Genomic DNA, 23,767 nt, shown 5'->3' with positions numbered 1-23,767 from the left:
TATGTATCTAGTCTATCAGTAGATACTTAATCTAATGGTATTATTTATTTATTTATTTAAAAACATCCCTTGATATTTCTAAATAATACGTATAATATCTACTTATTAAAAAATAATCCATAGCCATGGGTGTTTTTTTCAATTTTTAATATTAGTATTTTTTTTACCAATAATATATACCAATCGATACGCAAACGGAAATGATGAAATTCATTCATTAATGACAGATCATATTATATAAAAAAAAATAACAGGCAATAATACTCTTCACGAATAAGTATTGCATTTAATATAGATATATAATTGCATTGGTTGATCTTTTGGCTTTAGGAATTTGTTGATCAAGCAATTAAAAATATTCAATCAACAAACCTAATGAGATGTATGAGTATCATCAGTCATTCAAATATAACTGCTTGTTATTTTGCCTCAAACATAATCGCTAAAAATGGAAAACTGTTCAGTTATATATTATGAAAGAAGCGCGGTTAAAATGTTTCCATGATTTCTTTAAAAATCTTGAAAACAATGAAATAAATTACTCAAAAAATAAAAGTTATGCCTTCGGCTAGAAACACGGTGAAAGATAGAATCTCAAGAACTCAATTATATTTTTTAAACTTTTTAATAGAATTCTTATAAACTATTTTTTCCTCGTGAAATATTGTTCGGCACGTCAGACAGTCGAAAAATATTATTTGGGAAATTTCGCCATGCGTACCTTTTTACGTACCAACCCCGAATTAGATGATAATATCAGAGGATTGACCGGAATCACAAATACGTCTGGAAGATGCCAAAAACCCATGTCGAGCCAACTATAAAATATGATAGTTATAATAATTATTATTTGTGATTTGCGCAGGTCACAGGTCACAGGTTTTTCCAACACCCAACATATTTGATACCAAACAACAGCCTTACAAATCCCGCATTCATTTCGTTGCAGCTGCAATAGCAGTCAATCATCTGGTGCATTTTATAGGATTGAATAAAGTTGCTAGCAATAAATATTCCTTATGGCATGTAACAAGAGGCTAGTCGGCTGAGACCAAGTCGTGAGGAAAACTGCTTATCACAGTGAAAATAAAACCCAATAATGGATACCACCTTACATTCTACTAAAATTCAAAGTTTAAATAAATAGTTTAAAATATATAATATATATATTAATAATAATAATAATTATATATAATATATATATAATATATATATTAATAATAATAATAATTATATATAATATATATATTATATATAATATACATATTATATTATATAATATACATATTATATATAATATACATATTATATATAATATACATATTATATATAATACACATATTATATACATCAGTGAGAAGGGGTGGAGGTAAACTGTGAAGAAACAGCTATTAAAAATAGGATATAAGAACATTTATATTATAACCAAAAGAAAAAAATCATTATTGAAAAATGTAAGACACCCAGTAAGAATCGAACCAGCATCTCTCGGGTTTCGCGCCCATGCACATATACCACTATGCTATAGGCGTCATACTTAATTGTGACAAATTTTAACTAATGGCTCTTAATACTCTCTGAAGCACTTTTCAAAGATTTTTTCTATTGGTTATAATATATTTTTTCAGAAGTGTTTTTAAAATTATGTATTTTCAATAATTAGAATGTTACATTGATGAATCTTGTGAATTATTTGTTGAATAAAAAAATTAGTTAATTATTAAAAATTTGATATAATAATATTATGTACGTCATATATGGCGGTATTATAAGATGTTGCCATGCCCAAAAAGACGCAAGAAAACTAACGAACGAGAATTTTTTTTAGGCGTCACGAGGTAATCACATGCTCCACCTTACATACGGACATGAAGAATGAATTAGGTATTGAAATACAATATTATATACTTTTATCACACGTTTAAGCACTAAACCACATTGCTGACAATGGCGAAACACGTATAGAACAGAAACTTTGGTTGTAATGCTAAAATTAGATCTGCTAATGCCATTAATAATTGGCAAAATTCACAACTTTGTAGACTTCGCTAAACTGTCGATAATAGGGGTATATCAATATGCTTCACTATTACTGTGCTCCTACTCCACAAATAGACAAGATTGAGCAATTAAATATGGTTAAGTATGGCCCTCACAAGGGGGGGGGGGGTGACAGGGCTGTAGCTTGGGGGCCTGGCGTTGTAGGTTGAGCAGTTAAATGAGATAAACACACATCAGAAATTTGCTTTAATATTTAAAAAAATCACGATTTTATACATAAAAAATATTAACATTTTAAAATATGTTACTATACAATACAGCTTGGTATGATGTGATGATTGATAATCACATGTAGAATTGTATGTTATAATTTATTTTTATTGTGTTTCCTGACTAATAAAAATGGTTTTTTATCCAATATGTCGAAGGGTCACACGATACTTGATTACCACAAAAGAGGGTCGCAATCTGTCCTTCATAATATGATGACGAGTGTGACCACTCAATAATTTAAGTTAATTTATTTAAAAATACAAAAAAAATACTAAAAATGCCGTGGAAACACGAAATACTATTTGGGTAACACTATTGTAGAATATCACACTGCCTTTAACCATAGTTATATTATGTAGAGGGGTCGCTAAACATTCTGGCCTAGGGGCCTGCTTCAGAACGTGGGGCATGTAGGTAATTGTTATAATCTAATTCGTCTTCTCTCTGGCTCTACAGGCTAAGGTAGACATCAGTGGCGAAGAGTGACTTTTTGAAAGAGGTAGGCTATGGCAGTAACCATGCTTGTCAGATATAGTTACGGGAAATAAGAAGATAACCCAATATTACTTACTACTGATGACTAGGTACGCTAAATCGATGAAATTTCAAAAGCTTAATTGGTTTATTATAACTAGTTTATAAAAATAAGCAATTGGTTTTAATAACTTATGTATTTTCCTAAACATTTATAAACGTAAAATACGCTCCAAAAATTTTACCTATCATCTTTGAAAATATCCGTTGTTGAGTTTATATTATGTTCCATAACAGTTTATAATTAAACCCGTAAAACTAGACATTTTAAAATATTTTTATATATACAACATAGACTTAGGTAGGTACAATATCAGATATATAAATTATCTAATGAGTGAACTAATAGATAAATAAAAATCACGAGATAAACTATTTTATATTTTAACAACAATCAATACATATTTATGTGATTGAATCCCATAGAAATTATTTTTTAAATTATTTTGAATAAATGTGCTCTAACGATGTTAGCGCTAACGAAACAATTTGTAGATTTGTATGCGGGACGCCAGACATTTTTAAATTATGAGAAAAAAACTTCATATTGATAAACCCGACGATTCACGTCAAAATAATCCTATACAATATGTGAAGCGAAACGCGGTGTGTTTTATTTTTTTAAACTTTCGAGAGATGCCATAGATGGTGCTTATTGAAATATGGGAAAACATCGTAAAATTATCACAATTATACGATAGATGTCTTTGGGCATATTGAATATATTATTATTTGTGATTATATAAATACGTCAATATGAAAATAAAATTATTTTTCGTAAGAAGGTAGGCTTTAAATAATCGCCTAGTATGGAGTCTTCGCCACTGGTAGACATTATTCACTTTAAATAGACTTATCCATTATTTCTGGTATTCCATTTTAACTCACTTGTCGATTAATCCTAGCACTCCCAAGTGTCTCTATAGACTAGTAAAGGACCAGAACCATGGTCTTCTATTATTCCGTTTTATTTCAATATTTTACATACTCATTCATTTATGTGAAATAAAGCTGTATCATCGCAGAATCTGGGTTTATATTTTAAATACGCATACTATTGCAAGTTCATTGATGCCAAAATAAATTTAAAAAAAAGTAAATACATATCCAATTACTCTTCAAACATTATTTGTTCATAAATTTAAAAATAAAAAAAACTCCACTTAGTTTTAATTAAAATTTTAGAAAATAACGTCGATCAAAGCATAAATATTTTGTTAAAAAAATATGGAAAAAAACACAATTCTTAAAAATGCAATAGTTCTCTGTTCGCTAATTAAATTAGGTATTCAAAGAAAATATATAGACTTTATTTTGTTTAAAATTTGAATAACATGATTACATTTAAATGAGTTGCGAAAATAAAATACGAATGAAGGTGTGTTACAAATTTGTTGTAGAAAAAATAATAATAACCTTTTTCTAAGGGTTCAAAATCACCTGGTATGGAAACATTTTAATAATTATATTTTTCCTCTCGTTTTTATTATATTGAGCAATTCAGCAATTTTAGCAGTAGAACCCGCGAGAACAGATTTTAAATTGAGCACTTTATCGCAAAAGATACACGATTGTAAAACAAAAATGTTTCCAAAACAGACAAAACTGCTGAGACCTAAATTATCATTTCTAGTATAAAAAAATCCTAGATTGCTTAGACAAAAATATGACTTTACAATGCCAGAAAAAAATGAATATGATTGAATATAAGACTTAAAAAATGGTTGCTATGGATTGCCTGTGATAAAGATAATTTCTGAAGACTTGTAAAGGATTATCATATATCTCAAAATAATAATAATTGACTAATTAAAATTAATTATAAATTAATATATAATTCTAATTATTTTTTTTAAATTATAAAATACCTAAGTTTCATTATGTAGGTAGTGTTAATTAAAAAATAAATTCCAATAATATACATAGTTATGGTGTTCAGTTTACTCTGTGCTGGAAAACTAACAGGTATTCAGGCTCAGAACGAATTTTATAATATACTATGAGTTAGTATACTATCTAGGTTGTGACATTATCCTATAAATACTTTGAAAAAAAGGGTTATCATGTTTTTTGGCAGATTAATTAATTTTAAAATTATTTTAAAACATCTATTTCACTATTTAAGTGATTATAATTCTTGTCAACAATATAAAATATTAAAATAATCATTTTACATGCTGAATATAATAATATTATAATAATGAAAATAATTGCCATTTTGGGACATAGAGTTGAGGTTATATTAAAATAAAAGATACCTAATATTTATATAACGTGTAATTCATAATATTATTAGCTTCTGAAATTTAGGTATTACCATACATACTTCAAAGATGTTTACATTTTCCTAATATGTATTCGAAGCATCATTAAAAATCATTTCGTATATTGTAATGCTGACGATTTAGTTTTACTTTAGCATAATGTTTTTTTTTTCATTATACACTTTTTTATCTAAGCTACAGTGAGATAAAGTGAAAAATTGGATAATGAATCACATAGATTTTTTTTTAAATATTTGTAAAACCCAATTTAAAAGAAAAATACTAAAATTGTATTTATTAAAAAATGTTTTGTAACTTCAAAGCAACAGTTGGATAACTAAAATAACCCAATGTTAATAATGTTAGACACAAAATCTAGCCATTATTATCTGTTTAATTATCAACCTCAGAACAAAAGAAAATAAACATATTATAAAAAAAATATTAAAGTTCAATTATCCCGAAACAAGATTTTTTGACTTATTCCACTGTTTCTTTCAGGTAGCAGTTCAACTATTTTCTTCTTCTTACTGCAGGTTATCATAATATATCGAAGGTTAACGATCCAATTGCACTAACTGAAGCTAGTTTTTATTTGTGTTTAATATAATATAATATATATAATTATGTATGCAAATACGTTTAGTATAATATAATATAAAATGCATTAAATATTTAGTATGCATTTACTTAGGAAAAGGGACTTTTAATTTAAATTATATTAATATTTTATACAGATTGCGTTAAAATAAATAATCCTAGTATTATTATTTATTATCGTTTAAAAAGATGCGTTATTTTGATAAGGAACTATTAGAGGAAAAGTATGGGATATATTATGAACAATGAAATATTTAAGATACTTTGGGGGATTTAATTCAAATAATTCGTAAAATTTACTTACTTTTTACCCATGTATTTTTTAGTTACATAATTAATTTATTGACTATAGTTACAAAAAAAATCATATTAAAATACTCTTATGCCATTAACTAGTTATTTTAAATAATTAATGTTTCTTGTGAAAATCAGAAGAAAGCCATTTATCGTTTCGTAAGTCTAAGAATAAATGAAAATAAATTTCGTTCAACTGCGTAACACTTTCTATAAATCATATTAGTAAATAATAACTTCAATTTTAATACAACGCTGGCCACTCTCTAGGCAAAAATTGTAATAATTATAGCAATTATTGCTTATATATGTTATTTTATGACATTTAATTTTTAAGCTTAGTAGCTCAGAGGATAGATCAGTCACTCAGATAGTGAAAAGGGTTGAAGTTCGACTCTTATTTCACCTTACTTTTTCTAGGATTTTTTATAATTCATGTGTTTTCTGATGTATTTAAAAATAATTACACATTCTCAAACCTTGCGTCTATTCAATATTTAAAAAAAATAACAATTTAGGGGAAAGTACTTAGCCAAATAACTGTTTTAGTAAAAAATACATTATTATAGTTAAAATGTGCGTCTTATATATACCTTAATACCGTAAGGATAATCTGTAAAAGTAATCATACAAAAACATTCCAAAGCCTATTTTTATCCAATTTGATAGACAGAGCTGACCTCTGCTGTTATGTGAGATTTATGGATTTGCTTTCTTTTACGACTTGCCGTTCTTTATTTGATTTATTTAAGTAACAAATTATTGGCTACATCCAGAAATAATAATATAATACAACTATATATACTGATAGAGATAAATGAGAAGTATGTACTATTTTTGGAAAATAAATCATCTATATATTCTTTTTTCATTGGAGATCATTGTGAGAAACGAATGAGAAAAGATCGCATTGGTGGCAATGCGATCTTTTTTCTTTCGTTCAGGTACAACAGTTAACAGTTTCATAAAACTTAACCCGTGCCCAAAATATGGCACCTTTCTTTGGTATGTTTATTTTTCCTTGAATAACGAGTTAGGAATCTTTTGTTGAGTGTGGTCAAAGTACTGTAGTTTTCTGTTCTCTTGTTAACACAGTGCTCTATTATCAATCACAAAGGTGTCTCATAAAAATTCAACGAATGCGTTTTCTGTCTTGGCTGAGGTCCTACCTCTTGATTTGCATATTATACAGGTACGTGAGGCATCCATAATTATCCTCAATGATGAGGAGGCGGACATCAATGACTATCATTTAACGCCACCTCTCCACCTTGATGGTGAAAAACTATTCGTGAGAAAGCAAACTGTTCTTTTCATGATGATAGATGCGGCTATGAAAACTTGGCAGAAAAAGTGGAGATATCCGCTCTGATTCTTGAATATTACACCAATCAATTATTTTTACTGGAAATGGTGACTCCGCTCACTGTTTCCATGAGCTTGGTCTTGTTACCCGTTCAACATGTCAATATAGCGCAGTAATTTTTCTGTACTATAAGAACTTTAATTGCATATTAAATTTTAGTGAATTTAAAAAATGAACCAATAGTATCTGTAATTTATATTCTTAGTTCAATGTAAACAAATAAATATGACTAACAATAGTTCTTTCTTTTTGGTCAGTAGATTGTGACCACCTTGAGATATTGTTTTATTTTGAGCAACCAAGTCTTTCCACCACTCCCGACTCTCTAATTCTCTCAGGGCAGAGTGAAGGTTGCCTTCAGTCAGTTCCTTCACTTGGTCACTTCAGCGCGCAGACGTTTTTTATCTGCTTTTCCTTCCCTTTAAGCTACCGAAAACCACCAGTCTCTCCAGGTTATGCGGTCGGGACCGAAAAATATGTTCAATAACTGCAGAATGCGTTTCAAACATATTGTCGAGAGCTGTTCCTTTATCTGAAGTCTCTAAATTATCAACTGGTTCATTCTATGCTATGCCTTGAAGCATTTCTCGTCAACACCACACTTTTAAGGCATCGATTACCTTCTACTTTCTTGCCTTTATGGTTCAGGATTCGATAGTGTACAACAATATGGAGAACACTAATATTTGCACAAGTATCATTTTCGTGGCAATTGAAATTCCTTGATCCTTCCATATAGTGGTAAGACGTGTCATAGCATTTTTTGCAATCTGTGTCTTATATCTGTATACATCTGACATTCTTATATCTGCTGTACATCCACCTTTTTCACTAATAGTCGATCCCAGATATACAAACTTTAGTCAAAATTTAGTGTTCATTATTTATCAAAACATTATAGCGGAGCTCGTGGCAGGAGCACCGAGCAGTAGAGTAATGGGGTTTTACCCAGAGCATCAAAAATTTGTAGAGCTCCACTGCTCCAGATGTTTTTTTTTATTAAATTGTTGTCCTAAAAGACAACGAAAATAGTATATTTGATACTTTGCAACACTTGAATTATTTAAAATATTGCAACACTGCCGAGTGATAAAGACGATTTCCTGTATTTTTAAATATTTGTATTGTACATATTATATTATATTTATAGCGGAGCAGACCCTGGAGCGGAGCTGGAGCAAGTAATAGATCTTGGAGCAGAGCAATTAAAAAGAGGATCCGCTCCAACCCTCTGCTATTTATGTCGAATATCCATAGCCTACCTCCACCCTTTGACACCGAGTGTCACTATGGTCCAAATATATCTTGGTTAATAATCAATACTTGTGATGTATATATAAAAAATACGTAAATGAATCGATAACGCAAAGATATATTCTTTCGTCAACCCAGTCTTAAAATTTTATAGAGGTCCCTCCCTTTAAACGTATTCAGAACAAACGTCATAAGTGTTCGTAAAATGTCACAGAGCAAGGAACGGTATACTTTGAATAACAATTCTCCCTAGGGTGAAAGTGGTGTGTTTTGAACTGCGCTTTGAAATGTCCCATTTCACCACAATACCTTGCATAAAGCGAAATAAAGAGCAGCTGAAACACAACCGGCACAGCTGAGGCTGCAATACAACTATTTCGTAAATAAAGAAAAATATGCTTTGCTGCATTTAAAATATGTTATGATGTTGCATTTTATGAATAACAATATCTCGTGCCAAAAGTAAGTCGATAATTTTGGTATTTAGAGTTAACAGTGGATTATGTGTTTATATGTAAATATGTATGCTAGAAAAAAATGAAGGCCATCCGGTATAATATTACAGAACATGCATATAAATAACAAAGAAATTAGTATTTTGCCTGATTTTATAAAGCATGTCAAACTTTCAAATTGCAATAATTACTCCATAACATGATTTCGATACTTACCAACTTTTCGCAGTAACCCCACAAATTAACCTACTATAGCTACATACAATTAAAACAAAAACCAACAACATGAAGGCAAAAACTGTTATGTACATAGATAGTTCTTAAGTTTTTTTTTGTATTTTTAATATTATTAAGTGTTTATTTTAATATTAAATTAAAATAAACACGATTACACTATACAAATAACATTGATCAAATCTAAAAAAAATAGAGACATATTTTAAATGGGCATATGCAATGATGTGTAGTGAAATTTTACGTATACATCATGATCGTGAATATTTTATTTAAATAACAGACGATAGAATAGCATAGAGACCGTATAATACGTTCTTCGTCCATTATTTTACAGATTTTTAATTTTTACGCATTTAAAAGTTAAATTTTTAATATAATTACATAATTTGAAAACGCCTGCTAGAAAAATATCTTTTTTGAAAAAATATGACGCACGACGGGACTTAAACCTATAACCACTATATTCGCGCCAAAGCACATTGACATTTCAAAGCCTAGGTAATTATAATCGTTATAATCGGTTGTCTTCTACTGCTACATCACAATAATTGTCATTAGGACGTTATGGTTTATTGTGGCGTTGAAAAAAATATAATATATGTATAATACATATATTATCTTATTTTACATACTTTTTCCTCAACAATACCTTGTAATAAGTATTAAATAAGTACTTTTATGATCAGCCATACAACATAGTGAAACATAATCATAACATTTAATGAACATCATACCAGTAGACGAAATACAAGACTGATTTTAAATACGAAAACAGCTAACTACAGCGATAAAATTTTAACTTGGGGTGTTAATAAATATGACAAATAAATATTCAAGTACTTAATGGAGGTAGCACAATATTGAACATATTTTAAAATGAAGACAATACAAAGTGGTGTAAAATTAATTCTTTTTTTTACTGTAGCAGTTATTTATTTATGTTGAAATATCAGTGAAATGTAAAAAAATCGCAAAATTTCACGTTATCTTTTTACGTCTAAACAATTTAGTATTTTGAATGATAGATATATTTCTGTGAATCTAATTTAAACATTTTTTTGAGATTCACAGCGAGTTATAACAAAAGCCATGCCTATATTGTTAAAAGTTTGCATCGAAATGTTGAAGAAATAATAACGGGAATCGTGAGTTCTAAATATAATAAATAAGATTTAAGGTTCGACACCCTTTTTTAAGATTTTTTCTAATGTTTTTAAAAAAAAAAATTGTGTGTTTTTTTACATTATATAATATATTATTATATATCGATGCCTCAGTACAAATGTAGACAATTTGACAAAAACCAGTCAGGAGAAAATGGCTGTCAAAGGGTTTGAATAGAGTAATTAGATATTTTACAACGTTTTTCTTAGGTCGTATTCTTATTTGTCCGGTAGTTGTTTGTACGGTGGTTGTATGTCCAGTACAAATATTTCAATAGATTTTTAACTAACTTCCCGACTAGCGAGACATTTGAAACTTTGAGAATATATCAGAACACGATGCCGATGAATTTTTTAATCCTTCAAGCCATCTTTAAGTAGAATTTAACTCATTTTTAGTAATTCTGTTTTGTATGAATAGTTATTTCGATACCATTATTGGTTGCTAGTGGTCCTAGCAACTAAATTATTAAATAATATATACGCGCGTTACTATGGAAATCAATATGAAATGACATTTCATTATTCAGTATTTCTATCAAGTACAATTTTTTTTATTGATCGTTTAAGCTAGTCAAGTCAAGTTTATATGATTCAACAGAAAATTTAAAAACGTTGTATATAAAAAGTTCTTTTTATTTTGTTATTATTTATAAAGTATTTTTAAGTTATGAAAACGTAAATATTCTAAAAAAATGAACGTTTTATCTAAAATTATAAAGAACCACCTTAAATTCCCTCCCATATTTAAATTAACTCAATTTATGTAATGAAGTGTAGTATTGCACTAAAACAATAAATTATACTCCTTTTATATTCATGTTGATGTCATACAAATTATGTTAAAATAAATTTGTACAAAAATAGTGCAGCTTTGCCCAGAAACTTCAACTGATTCTCCATATTTTGTAATTCATAAGTCAAAACTGACATTTTGTCAAATAGTGTACCCTTGTACTGAGGCAGGGATATATATGTATATCTGTCTGTAGCGTATTATCTGTATCTCTCTGACGCAAGTGAATTTGCGTCTTTGTTGCACGATCGCATACATAGAACACCCGCGTTCCATCATCCCTCTCACCCACACTTCTCTTGATCGTTTAGCAACGTACATGCATTTTGCTCACACGCTCTCACTTAACACATTCACTGTATTGTATTAAATTTGACGCGTTCTTTAGCTATTTTAATATTGCTTCACGTATGATATTATAAAAGATAGTATTTTTGAGCGCATTGACATGAATGTTAATAGGTTAAACTGCTACGTGGTAATTGTTGATAGTTAATAATAAGTAGGCAGGTATCTTATATTTGTAAATATTTTGTGTATTAATTTGAAAACGAATAAAAAAAAAACAATTACATATTTGACATTTACATTGTGAAAATTGACTCAATGACATTAATATTATTGTTTTTATTTGACATTTTAATTAAGAAAATATAAAAAAAATACAGAGTTATGAAGATAGTTGGTATATTATGATAAACATCAGCTATCGGGAAAAAATGTATATGATATAAATTTTTCAATATTATTAACTCACTTCACGACACATCATGGTACGGTAAGCTTCAGTTCATATCGATTTGAATATTATGTATATTTTTACTATCCATTAAAAGTGATGTGATGTTTTACATATTTATTTTGTTTTTGGCAAAATTAATTTACTTAGATGAAAACATGAATTTGGTGTATAGACGATTTTTTGAGTTTTACGGATTACAAATAATTTATAAGTGCGATCATTATTATAGTGCACCCACCAGTGATGAAGGGTGGAGGTAGGCTGTTAAGATCGGCCGTTAATAGTGCACATTAAACTTTATTAGTCATACGTATTTGTTTTCATCGAAATACAACTACAATTTATTTACAGATGGTGTTGGTTAGTTTTTAAGAATAATTTAAACCCTGCGAAACCAAGACATAGTAGATAATAGTCAAAAAATACTCTTTTATCTTCATAAAATTATGCTATTAAATCATACAAAAATTTTAATATTTTATAGATAGAATAATATTTTTTATTTATTATAATTTGGGCAGGGTTTAAAGAATTTAAAAAAATGAGCAAATAATATATGTAATAGGTATTCTTAATCCAACGAAAACGAATAAGCAGAATGAAAAAGTATGCACAATTTTGTTGTCTTGCCCAACATGAACAAAAACTATAATGGTTAGGTTTATGCAGGGTTTTTTTGATTTTTAAGAACTAACCAACATTATCTGTGAATTGTAGTAGTAGTTCAATAAAAAGAAATTTGTATGACTAACAAAGTTTAATGTGCACTATTTTATGGCGGATCTTTACAGCCTATCTTCACCCTTCGCTACTGGTACTTACACATTTATAATGATTGTTAGTATAAAGATAATAATGATTAAATTAATTAAAATTTACTGTTTTATCGTAATCGTTTATATCAATTAATAATACTAACAGTATACGATTTTATGAATATAAAATAAACCTATTAAAAATTCTGACAATTATTTATTATTGAACTAAATTGGTTATCATCTTCAATCTAAACTTTGAGAAACAAATGATATTGGAATAATACATTATTCCTTAATTACCTTTCATTATCTGTTTCGTGTTGTATCGTAAGCGGCAAAGTCGTAATTCTTCGAACATCTTCAAATTGAAATTTGCATATTATAGTAGTAGTCTCGAAAAGATATGGCCCCCTACATTTTACTTGGCTCCGAATCAAAATATTATTTTCCATTACGAGTTGCGCTTATATCTTATCAGAGAGAAGGTAGGCGTAATGAAATTTTAATTTGTTGCAAAGTGTTAGGCGAGAAAACTTATGATTTGATTGCTTTTAAAAACATGCTTATGTATTCCGTTTATCGTCGTATTTCACTGTAGAAAACGTCAAAAAGGTTTTATTTGTCATTTTAAAATATATTATTTACATTTGAAGCTACCAAGAATTAGGTATGCTATATTATTCAGTTTGATTGGATTCTTACAAAGTATTTTTTTAACATGTTGTTCTGGAATGGCGAGATGAATTTTATAAAACACCTTTTAAATTTAGACTGGCTTTATTAGAAGGTAATTAATATCATTTTTAAGATAATAATTTGTTAACAGTTTGATTGAATGTAGTCCGATGCATCTTCGATGAATGTTCGATGATAGTTTCAATATATAATTGTAAACAACACGAATATCTTTAATCTACTTTTAGAGATAATGTAGCTTGGACATTGAATATTGCAATAAAACTGAAACCGAATCCTTAAATCAAAAATTTCAAATCATTAAATTTACTAATGCTAGACTCTAGACGTTAGAGCCACTTATAAAAAATGAGTATTTTTTATGTTATTATTCATTTCAACGTAATCTTTATATAGGTTTTTTAATAATGTGTTTTTCATAAAGTATGCTATCAATATACCAAATTAATGTATCTTGAAATAATTACAAGATAAAAAGAACTTTATATATACAACGTTTTTAAATCCTGTTGAACCATATAAACTTGACTCGATTAGCTTAAACGATCAAAAAAAATTATACTTAACATGTCATATTGATTTCCATAGTAACGCACGTATATATTAATAATTTAGTTGCAAGGACCCCAGCCACTAACAACCAATAATGGTGTCGAAATAACTTTTCATAAAAAACAGAATTAACTGAAAATAAATTCAATTCTACTAAAAGTTTCAAATGTCTAGCTAGTCGGGAAGTTAGTTAAAAATTGATTGCAAGATTTGTACCGGACAAAAAACCACCGAACAAATAAGAATACGAGCTAAGAAAAACGTTGTAAAATAGCATTAAACTACGCCAACTTTTTGAAATTAGAAATAAGTATCTGTAAATGACGTATAACTGGATTTTTATAATACAAGTCGGAACCGATACTTTTAAAAAATCTTGCTTTTAACTGCTCTTTTGTATGATTCTTTGGGTAAAAATAGCAAACAACAAATCAGCCAAGTACTTATTGAAAGGTACACACGCAAACCCTTGATAATAACAATATCATTTCGAAATCTGATCGATAAAGTAAATATTACACAATACATATATAAATACCCATTTATGTTAAAACACCATTACCAATGTAAAGCTTTCATTTATAACAATAAAGACACGAAAAGAAACATATTTTTTTTTGAAAAATAATAAAAAATCGATAAATGAATATAATATTATTATTATAACAAGAATTGCATTTACAGTGACTATAGATATTACAAAGCAGTACCTACAATACGATTGTAAAGAAATTTTATAACTTTAGTTTAACATAAGTAGTTGTAAAGTCAAATATTTTCTCCACATTTTTATTCTTATTTTTTTTTTGACCATGTCCAATTCTAATAGGATCATATGACCTCCACACAGTAGATGTTTGTATTAACAGATTTTATTTTTTACGAGAAATTGATGTCAGCCACTTGCTCAACCTATTATGTCCATACCCTGACTCACACATAAATTGTAAAACAATATGTGTACTTGCCAGACCCAGGATACGAACCTGGGACCCACGGCATTATAGTCCAACGCCGTTTTTCATTTTTACTAGTTGATCAATCTATGAATGAGTACTAGTATTATTAAAAAAATTAAACGGCATTTTAACCTTCGTATTTTATTTTGATTTTGATCATTTATATTGTAGACTCGTCCGTTTTTTTTTAAAGAAAAATCTTATTGTTTACAGAAAATTAGTACTTAACATCTTTTAACCATCAATGTTATTGTAATAATTATTGTCAAAAAAGTAAAACATTTTTATAGTTGACTTCCTTTAAGCTTAGTTATACTATGTAATTCCCCACTCGTTTTTCTTATTATTTTACGATACCTTTGTTTATAGATGCAAATATTATTCTACTTACAGTCGTTTAGTCATAATCGTTACTTTGTAAATGTGACAGCATTTAAAAAAAATACAGCTATTTATTTTTTGAACTACAATCAAACATTTTTGTATTTTAATAAAATTACTAGTAGTGCAATATGGCATGTAAAGATTAATGTTGGGCGTAACGCGAAAAGACCACAAAAGAAACCGGTATATAAGTATGTAAGTCGATAAGAATACGTGATGTGATGTGATTTATTGTCTAAACATATTTACTAAGATATCAATTTTTACGTGTATTTTATAAAAATAAGTGTGTTAAATTTTCAATTACAATGACATGTCCTATCTTACTTAGTAACTTTTTTTTCCCATGAGGCGGAGCGTTAATTTTACAAACCTCATGAGCCAAAACGGCATTTCGGTGCGTTCTAGTCCATTTCGAACCCTGGAAACAATTGGATAAATGCTGTCATACCATCATGTAGTAACCAAGGGGCTCCAAACGACAACAAAGATGCCCTAAAACCCCTTTAATAGTCGAACTTAGGTATAAAGTTTGGTGAATATAGGTGGTAGCAAAAAAAATTAGACCCAGAAAAGAAGAGTGAGCAAGGGGAGGCTTTCATCTAGTAGTGGATCGACCCCGGCTGATGATGATGATGATAATTACAAAAAATATTTTTTTTATGTGTCTCTACAATAATGTATATAATATATATTAATTATTATATGAAGCTTCATGCGGAAATATCCGAGCCATTTATATCACTGAATGACCTCAGGCAAGGTGACGCTCTGGCATGCCTTCTTTTTGCGCTAAAAAAGGCGATACGGGATGCAAAGATTGATGCCCGTCGCAGCGGCATGATATTTACTATGCCTGTGCAGCTGCTGGCGTATGCCGATGATATCGACATCTTTGCCATATCAGAATTGGCGCTAAAGAAGGCATTTAGAGCACTAGAATCCGCTGCCAAAAGAATGGGCTCACAAATAAACGAGGCAAAAACTAAATACATGCCTGTCTATGTCACACCACGAGAAGGCACACCAAAGCTAGATATTGTTGCATACAAATTTGATACGGTCGACAGTTTCATATACTCGTATCTTGGTTCTCTTGTTACTCGACATAATGATATTACAGAAGAAATCAACAAGAGAATCATGTCTGCAAATAAATCCTACTATGGCCTGTTAGGACATTTTAAGTCCCGCATACTATCTCGCCGAACTAAAAGCACTCTTTACAATACACTTGTAAAGCCAGTGCTCACCTACTCATCGGAAACCTGGACATTAACTTCGCAAAATGAACGAGCCTTGAATATTTTTGAAAGAAAAATTCTCCACCGTATATATGGACCGATCAGGGACGGCACCAATTGGAGGAGAAGATAAAATAATGCTGAGCTCTACGGGCTATACGAAGATTGCAGCGCAAATCAATCAATTAAGATTAAGAGACTGCGATGGCTAGGTCATGTGCACCATATGAATGACAATAAACTGGCAAAGAGAGTGATTTCCGGCAATCCGGCAATCCGGCAATCCAATCGGGCGTAGAAGAAGAGGCAGACCAAAGACTCGCTGGTTGGATGGAGCTGCCAATGACTGCCGTGTTCTAGGGGTTCCAAATTGGAAAGCGGCCACACTGGATAGGGACAGGTGAAGGGAGGTGTTGGAAGAGGCTAAGACCCACACCGAGTTATCGCGCCCCTGATGATGATGATGATGACAATAATTATTAATATACCTTTCTCTCAAAAATTAATACATAAAAATAACATTAAGATAAACTTTAAAAATAATATTTTTATCTTACCAACTACATCCAGGTATCCCAGTTGACTCTTCATGGGGTCTGTGTTGATTTGGCACATGTACCATCCTCGGTCGGTCGGCCTCACTTCACGCACGTGCAGAAACCACGTGCGGTGATCACTGTGAGTGACTCCTATCCGACGACTCTTCGTTATCACGTGACTGTGGATAGTCAGGATTGTCTGTGTGTCCACTCGGAGCCATGCCACCTGATGAAAACAGCAAGAGATATTTTTTGAGAAATAACTCAATATTGGGACTATTATTATATTAGAAAATTATAGTATACTTATTACTTATTAAAATAACAAATACTCTCATATAGTTTCTTTGATCTGTATTATTTATTCCACTTAATTTGAAATTATACTGACACGCATATTTTTCTAATTGTATTTTTACCACGTTTTTATTAGCTCGTATTCTTGTTTGTCCGGTGGTTGTTTATCCAGTACAAATCTTGCTGCAATCGATTTTTAACTAACTTCCCGACTAGCTAGACATTTGAAACTTTTGGAATTTATCAGGACACGATACCAATGCATTCTTTTAATACGTTTAGCCATCTTTAAGTAGAAATAAATTCATTTTCAGTTAATTCTGTTTTGTATGAAAAGTTATTTCGGAAGAAATCCTTAAACCAATCCAATGGGGTGGTCCTAACAACTGAATTATTAATGTATACGTGCGTTACTATGGAAATCAAAATGACATTTCAGTATTCTATATTTGTTTGTTGCAAAATAGCAAAAAAATGATTTGTTGACAATTGCCTTATTTGTCCTAAATTATTAATACATAGAATTGTCAAGTTTATATGATTCAACAGAAAATTTAAAAACGTGGTATATAAAAAGTTCTTTTTATCTTGTAATTATTATTTATTTTTATTCAAATTAAATCACTTGCACCAATTATTATAGTATGCCTAAAACTAAGTTACATAATTTTTTACATTCTCAGAAAATTAAGTGTTAAAAATACAATAAATGCAGTGTGCATAAACTATATGGATTGAATTAGTTAACCTAAAATTTCATCATAGTAATAATTATTATCTTAATCTTTTAAATGTGAAAGAATACGCAATAATTATTATATATTTTTACTAAATCAAGTTGTTATTTAATTTAATATAAGACATAATGTCATTTTTTCACAGTATTTCGAATCCGTCTCCGTGACGACCATCCGATGTTTCAGCCTTAACATTTTAATTGTCGCTTTTCCACGAACGTCAGTCATTCAATATCCGTCATGCCGGCGTCCGAAAATTTAGCTATACGTATTTGCAAGATATACAGTTTATTGGTTCTAACATTTTTTGACAGACGTAACAACGATATCATAGAATTTGTATAATATAAAAGTAAACCTTTTATTAAAGGATTTATATTATCAAAGCTTTATAATATTAACATATTCTATTGAGCTTTTTTATTTTATTATATATTATAACAGCTTTCAAAAAGGATAGTTGTCAAAATTAATATTGCAATTTCTGTTTTCCTGAATCACCTTTCAGTATTATCAGGGGCAATGCACATGATATCACCCATTCATTTTTATTTAATAAAGTATATTAAGTTAATGTATTATTTAGCAAATGTATATTAATATAAAGCTTATTATATCCTTATAGTTACACTAAATATTCCAATACATCGTTGATTCCTATAAACATTTTAAAGTAAAAACAATCCTCCAATACCTGGCCAACTACTAATGTATAGGTTTTATACAACCCTACAACTGACATGCTATTGTCTATGCTCATTTATAGAGCATAGACAATAACGCAATGGAAACGATACAGTTATCAATTAGAGTTTCCAAAATAAAGACGTCACGAGCAGCTCGTTATTCCCTTTTAAATACTAAATTCAAAAGTATTATTGTAAACCTTTACACTAAAAACATAGTTTAATAAACTGCCCACATGACGTGTTCAGTAAATGTGCCCGAACCATATCACATCTCACACACAACGCAACCGTCTGAATGATACATAACATCAGGTATAAAATTCCAACTTCTTCTTCCATATATTTACTTCTGAATGTATTTTCACGATAAATTAATAATATATTAAAAATAAGCTATATGGCATAGAAAGGTGCATATTGGGCATAACATGAAAACACAACAAAAACCAAAAGATAAGAAGGAATACAAAAGTACGCGATGTGATAGAGGTCGTTAAGCTGCTGAAATGGCAATGATTCGGACATATTGCTCGGACATGGTATGTAAAACTCCCACCTCCGCACCCGATATGCAGCCACGTAGATACGCGGCCGCCTAACATAACCCTTACATGTGCCAGATCAAAGAATTTAAGCCCTCATTTTGTCCCGAGCAGAGCCGCACGGGACTGGTGATGCAACCTTGCACTGAAGTGCAAATGCATGATGTTAATTTAAATGGCAATTATCAAAGTGACTTTAATTTGAAGAGTCGCAAGGGGAGTCGGGAGTGTCCCGCTCTCCGTACGCTTATATTGCTCAGACAACAGACAATTGCGAGTTAAAAAAAAATGTAGTCATACAGTGGGATCAAATTGTCACTGAACGATAACAGTGACTTCCGAAAACCCGCTGGATCGACAAACTCATGAAATGTAGAGCAAGGAACAATAAGAGTAGAAAAGACAACTAAAGCTAGAGGAAGCTTTACCTAGCAGTGTATGGTTCCTGGAAGTGCGGTGGTATAATTTTATCACTATTGAGGAGATAAGAGAACGCACGAAGCAACATCTCAATACGCTGAGAGTGAAGAGGCAATGTTGGACCTGGCTCGACCACATGCTGTGAATGCCAGAAGAGAACTTCAACTAGCTTACCTGTTCTTCAAGTCAACCGGATTCCGGCATCCTGAAACTGAGTTTATACAGCGGAGCTGCGGGATGCCGGATTGATTGGAATAATGCAAGAAGACTGGCGAGCGACAGGGATTCTTGGAAGCGCCGCATGGAATCGATATGATCCAGCTAAGGGGCAGATATGGCTTAAGAAGAAGAATAAAAAATAGCGATCCTGGCTGATAGTGATATAAATAGTAACTCTAATCCATGGCATATGTGTATTTTATGTCAACTAAAATGCAGGTTGTCAAAATACCGGGTCGTAAAAAATATTTAAACTATATAGTACTACACAATTTTAGATATTATCTGATAATTTCTTTAAGTGGAATAGTAAATAATAATATTTTTGATTCGGTAGTGTACAAAAAACAGCAATATTTAAGTTATGTAGTTATACAATTAAAGTGATGATGTATTATTCATTTTTATAATACACTTTTATAAACGTAAGTTCAGAATTTTTATTCTATTTATCGAAAATGTTCGCACTACCCACGTGGTGGCAGCATCTGTCATTAGGATTTCGTACCAATTTCAATCCAGCTATGTTACACACCTACTCAAACACTCGGCAACCCTTCACCCCGAGATTGTGACATTTAACCGAATCCCACCGCCTTATCGTGCCGTCGCAGCGTCTCGCCTGGTTTTGTCAAGTCGTGTCAAAAGCTCACGGCTCGGTGTCGCAACGCGTAGACGGCCGTTGACGCCGAGAAAAAGCTACGTGAAAAGCTCTCGTACAGCTTAACTAAGTGAAATAATTTCAAAGCAGCGGAACGTTTGATTTTGATTAATTTTAAACATTTTTGGAATGATTAAACATTCATTAAACATTTATTGAAATTGATTTGCATTTAATATTGAATTATTTGAGAAGAAGAAATAAAACGTCATTAAAAATTAATTAAAAGCTGTCTTACACAATATTTTATTGCATTGTAAAAATTGATATCTATTCAAAATATACTTACATACAAATATATCAATTTAGTCAGAACACTAAAGGGATATACCTTATATTATCATAGAATGCATAATTATTTTAAAAATCATTAGAAATATACATAATATTTGTAAAATATCATTAAAAATCTAGAAGCAAGTGGAATTTAAATACTCTTTTTGTTATTATTAAGGGAGGGCTGAAGACTATTTTTTTCTTTTTTTCTCTAACTTACTAGTTATACATTTTCAATGTTGAATGGTACATTCTTAAACTTGCTTTAATTTAGCTTTGAAATTAAAATAATTAAAATAACAATAATAATTATTGTTAAGAATGACATAAAAAATAAATTTGAGTCAATCCCAATAAACTTGATGATTAAAATTGTTAATATTTTGGCATGATGTCCATAGTGTAAAAAAAACTTATTATACATAATATTATGTTAGTCATCATTGAAATTTTTTTTAAAACAGTTCAAATAGCTTATTTATTAGGATACATCCAAAAAGTTGGAACTAAGGTCTGTAGTGAAGTAAAAAACTCACCGGAAAAAAATAAACCGAGTATTAAATCAACCACGATAAGTCTTGTGCATAGTATAATTAATATCGTCGGTAATATTGAGCTATCGATATATACTTAGTATACCGAACTGAAAAGCGGTCACTATTAGTATATGTAGGCTGGTAGAGGTTTACAAAAATGTAAAGACGTGGTGTAGCTCTGAACTAGGAAGCTAAAATTTAACAAAAATGTAGCCATCAACTTCTTTATTGGCCAAAATGTCCTCATCGATCCAAGTTGAGTGAAACTTTTTAAGAGGCAGTCTAGTTCCTCATATTGAGGTTTATAAAATCTTACCTAGGAAGTCTTTTAATTGCCATAATATAATTTTTACATAATATAATCAACATACCGAATAAAAACTAAAACTATAAGGACTCGAATATAGTAAAAACAATAAGAACTATTTTTATTACTAATTTTAGTAATGTAGTAAATATAAATATCTTTATTGTATTATTACTTAGTACTATTTTCGACGTTCGAATTCATAATTGAATTAAGAATAATATTTATATCCAAGCTTGGAAGCTAAAATTAAGTACCTTCGTATGTGGTTCATGACCCACTTTATAACAAAAATAAGAATACATTGATCCCAGTGGCGCGATATTCATTAGGATTAAGGCAACACGATGTGGGTCCTGGCCTCCTCTAAAAAATCTTTTCACTTGTTTCTAATAGTCTATTGTAAAATGCGGTAGAACGTTTTTGTTTACGCAGTACCGAATAAAATATCAATAACGGTATTTCCATATTATTAATATTGAATCGATCGGTATTCAATTAAAATAATATATTATCAAGAAAATGCCCTTTGTCTGACAATTTTCCTCAAAAAACAATATTTTGCCTAGAAACAATAATTGTGAGAAAGCGTTTTTTACCTCTTGCTGAATTAATTTCCAAAACCTAAGACCTGAGGTTTTACGCTAAAAGAAATGTAGGAAGATAGCATTTTTCGTTATCATTTCACCACTATCTGATAATTCATTAAAGTCATTTTACAACGTTTTTCTTAGCTCGTATTCTTATTTGTCCGGTATAAATCTTGCAATCGATTTTTAATTAACTTCCCGACTAGCTAAACATTTGAAACTTTTAGAATATGAATTATCAGATAGTGTTGAAATAATAACGAAAAAAACTATGTTCCTAAATTTCTTTGAGCGTAAAACCTCAGGTCTTCGGTTTTGGAAATGAATTCAGCAAGAGGTAAAAAACGCTTTCTCGCAACTACTGTTTCTGGCCAAAATATTGTTTTTTGAGGAAAATTGTCAGAGAAAGGGCGTTTTCTTGATAATATATTTTTATTGAATACCGGTATTGATTCAATATTAAATACGGAAATACCGGTATTGATATTTTATTCGGTATTGCAATCCCTAATAATACATATAGGTATACAAAAACGTTTTACCGCATTTTACAATAGACTAATAGAAACAGGTGAAGAGAGTTTTTAGAGGAGGCCAGGACCCACCTCTTGTTGCCCTAATTCTGATGATAATGCTTATCAACATAATAATAATATATAACATATCTTGAAGTGGTATTTGGTTCACCGGTTGCTTCAGAAATAAATAAATATGACAAGAAAAATTTCCGGCAAAATATTCGGAAAAAAATACTTTATTATTATGGCACATACGTCTCGCTTAATGTTGACATATGAATTTTCAAAGCATCGTGGGGTTGCACGACAGTATCAAAACCAACCATATAACTTTCTTATCCGTTACCAGATTAAAACTTTTGTTACCGAGTGTTTTTGATATACTATATTTTATTAAAATATTTCACGTAAGATATCATATCAGATTGAGATATATTGTTATAAAACAATTTGACACGTGAAAATACTAGTTTCAAAATCAGTTACCTCCATAAATTTTATTTACAAAAATCATTACTATAAAACGTAATACTTAAGTATTCTGAATATAATAATATTATCTTTTTCGAAAATATTTTTTGAAAAAATTTTATACTTCAGATAATCATAGACCAGAAGAAGGTATTTTAAACTTTAATTGATACCTCAGATAAATATTAAATAAATATAAATACTATTTTATTTTATTGTGTTAACTGTCTTAAATTTATGGTGGAATTGCATTGTGTTATTAATTTAATTTAATCAAACGCCAATTTTAAGGGAGATTTCCAACTGTAAACTTGTGAATTGTAAATATGTCCCTCTGAGGTAGACAAATCCGGTCCCGATTTTAGATAAAAATGGAAAAAGCATTATAAAAAA

General features: G+C 30.0%; 1 protein-coding gene across 1 annotated transcript in view; it reads right to left on the bottom strand.

Annotated features, from left to right (window-relative positions):
* Nucleotides 1-23,767, bottom strand: part of LOC147078872 (neurotrimin-like) — a 48,798-nt gene that overhangs the window by 10,455 nt on the left and 14,576 nt on the right. The window contains exon 3 of the mRNA XM_085955269.1: nt 17,130-17,337. Within this exon, the coding sequence (XP_085811395.1) occupies nt 17,130-17,337 (208 nt within the window). The remainder of the gene's footprint in view (nt 1-17,129; nt 17,338-23,767) is intronic.

The sequence above is a fragment of the Rhyacophila brunnea genome, unplaced genomic scaffold (genome assembly GCF_057557595.1).
Source record: "Rhyacophila brunnea isolate RB1 unplaced genomic scaffold, BYU_Rbru_1.0 scaffold_10, whole genome shotgun sequence".
In the NCBI taxonomy this organism is placed as follows: Eukaryota; Metazoa; Arthropoda; class Insecta; order Trichoptera; family Rhyacophilidae; genus Rhyacophila; species Rhyacophila brunnea.
The sequence above is the reverse complement of the archived record's forward strand: the minus strand, read 5'-3'. Positions and strand labels throughout refer to the sequence as shown.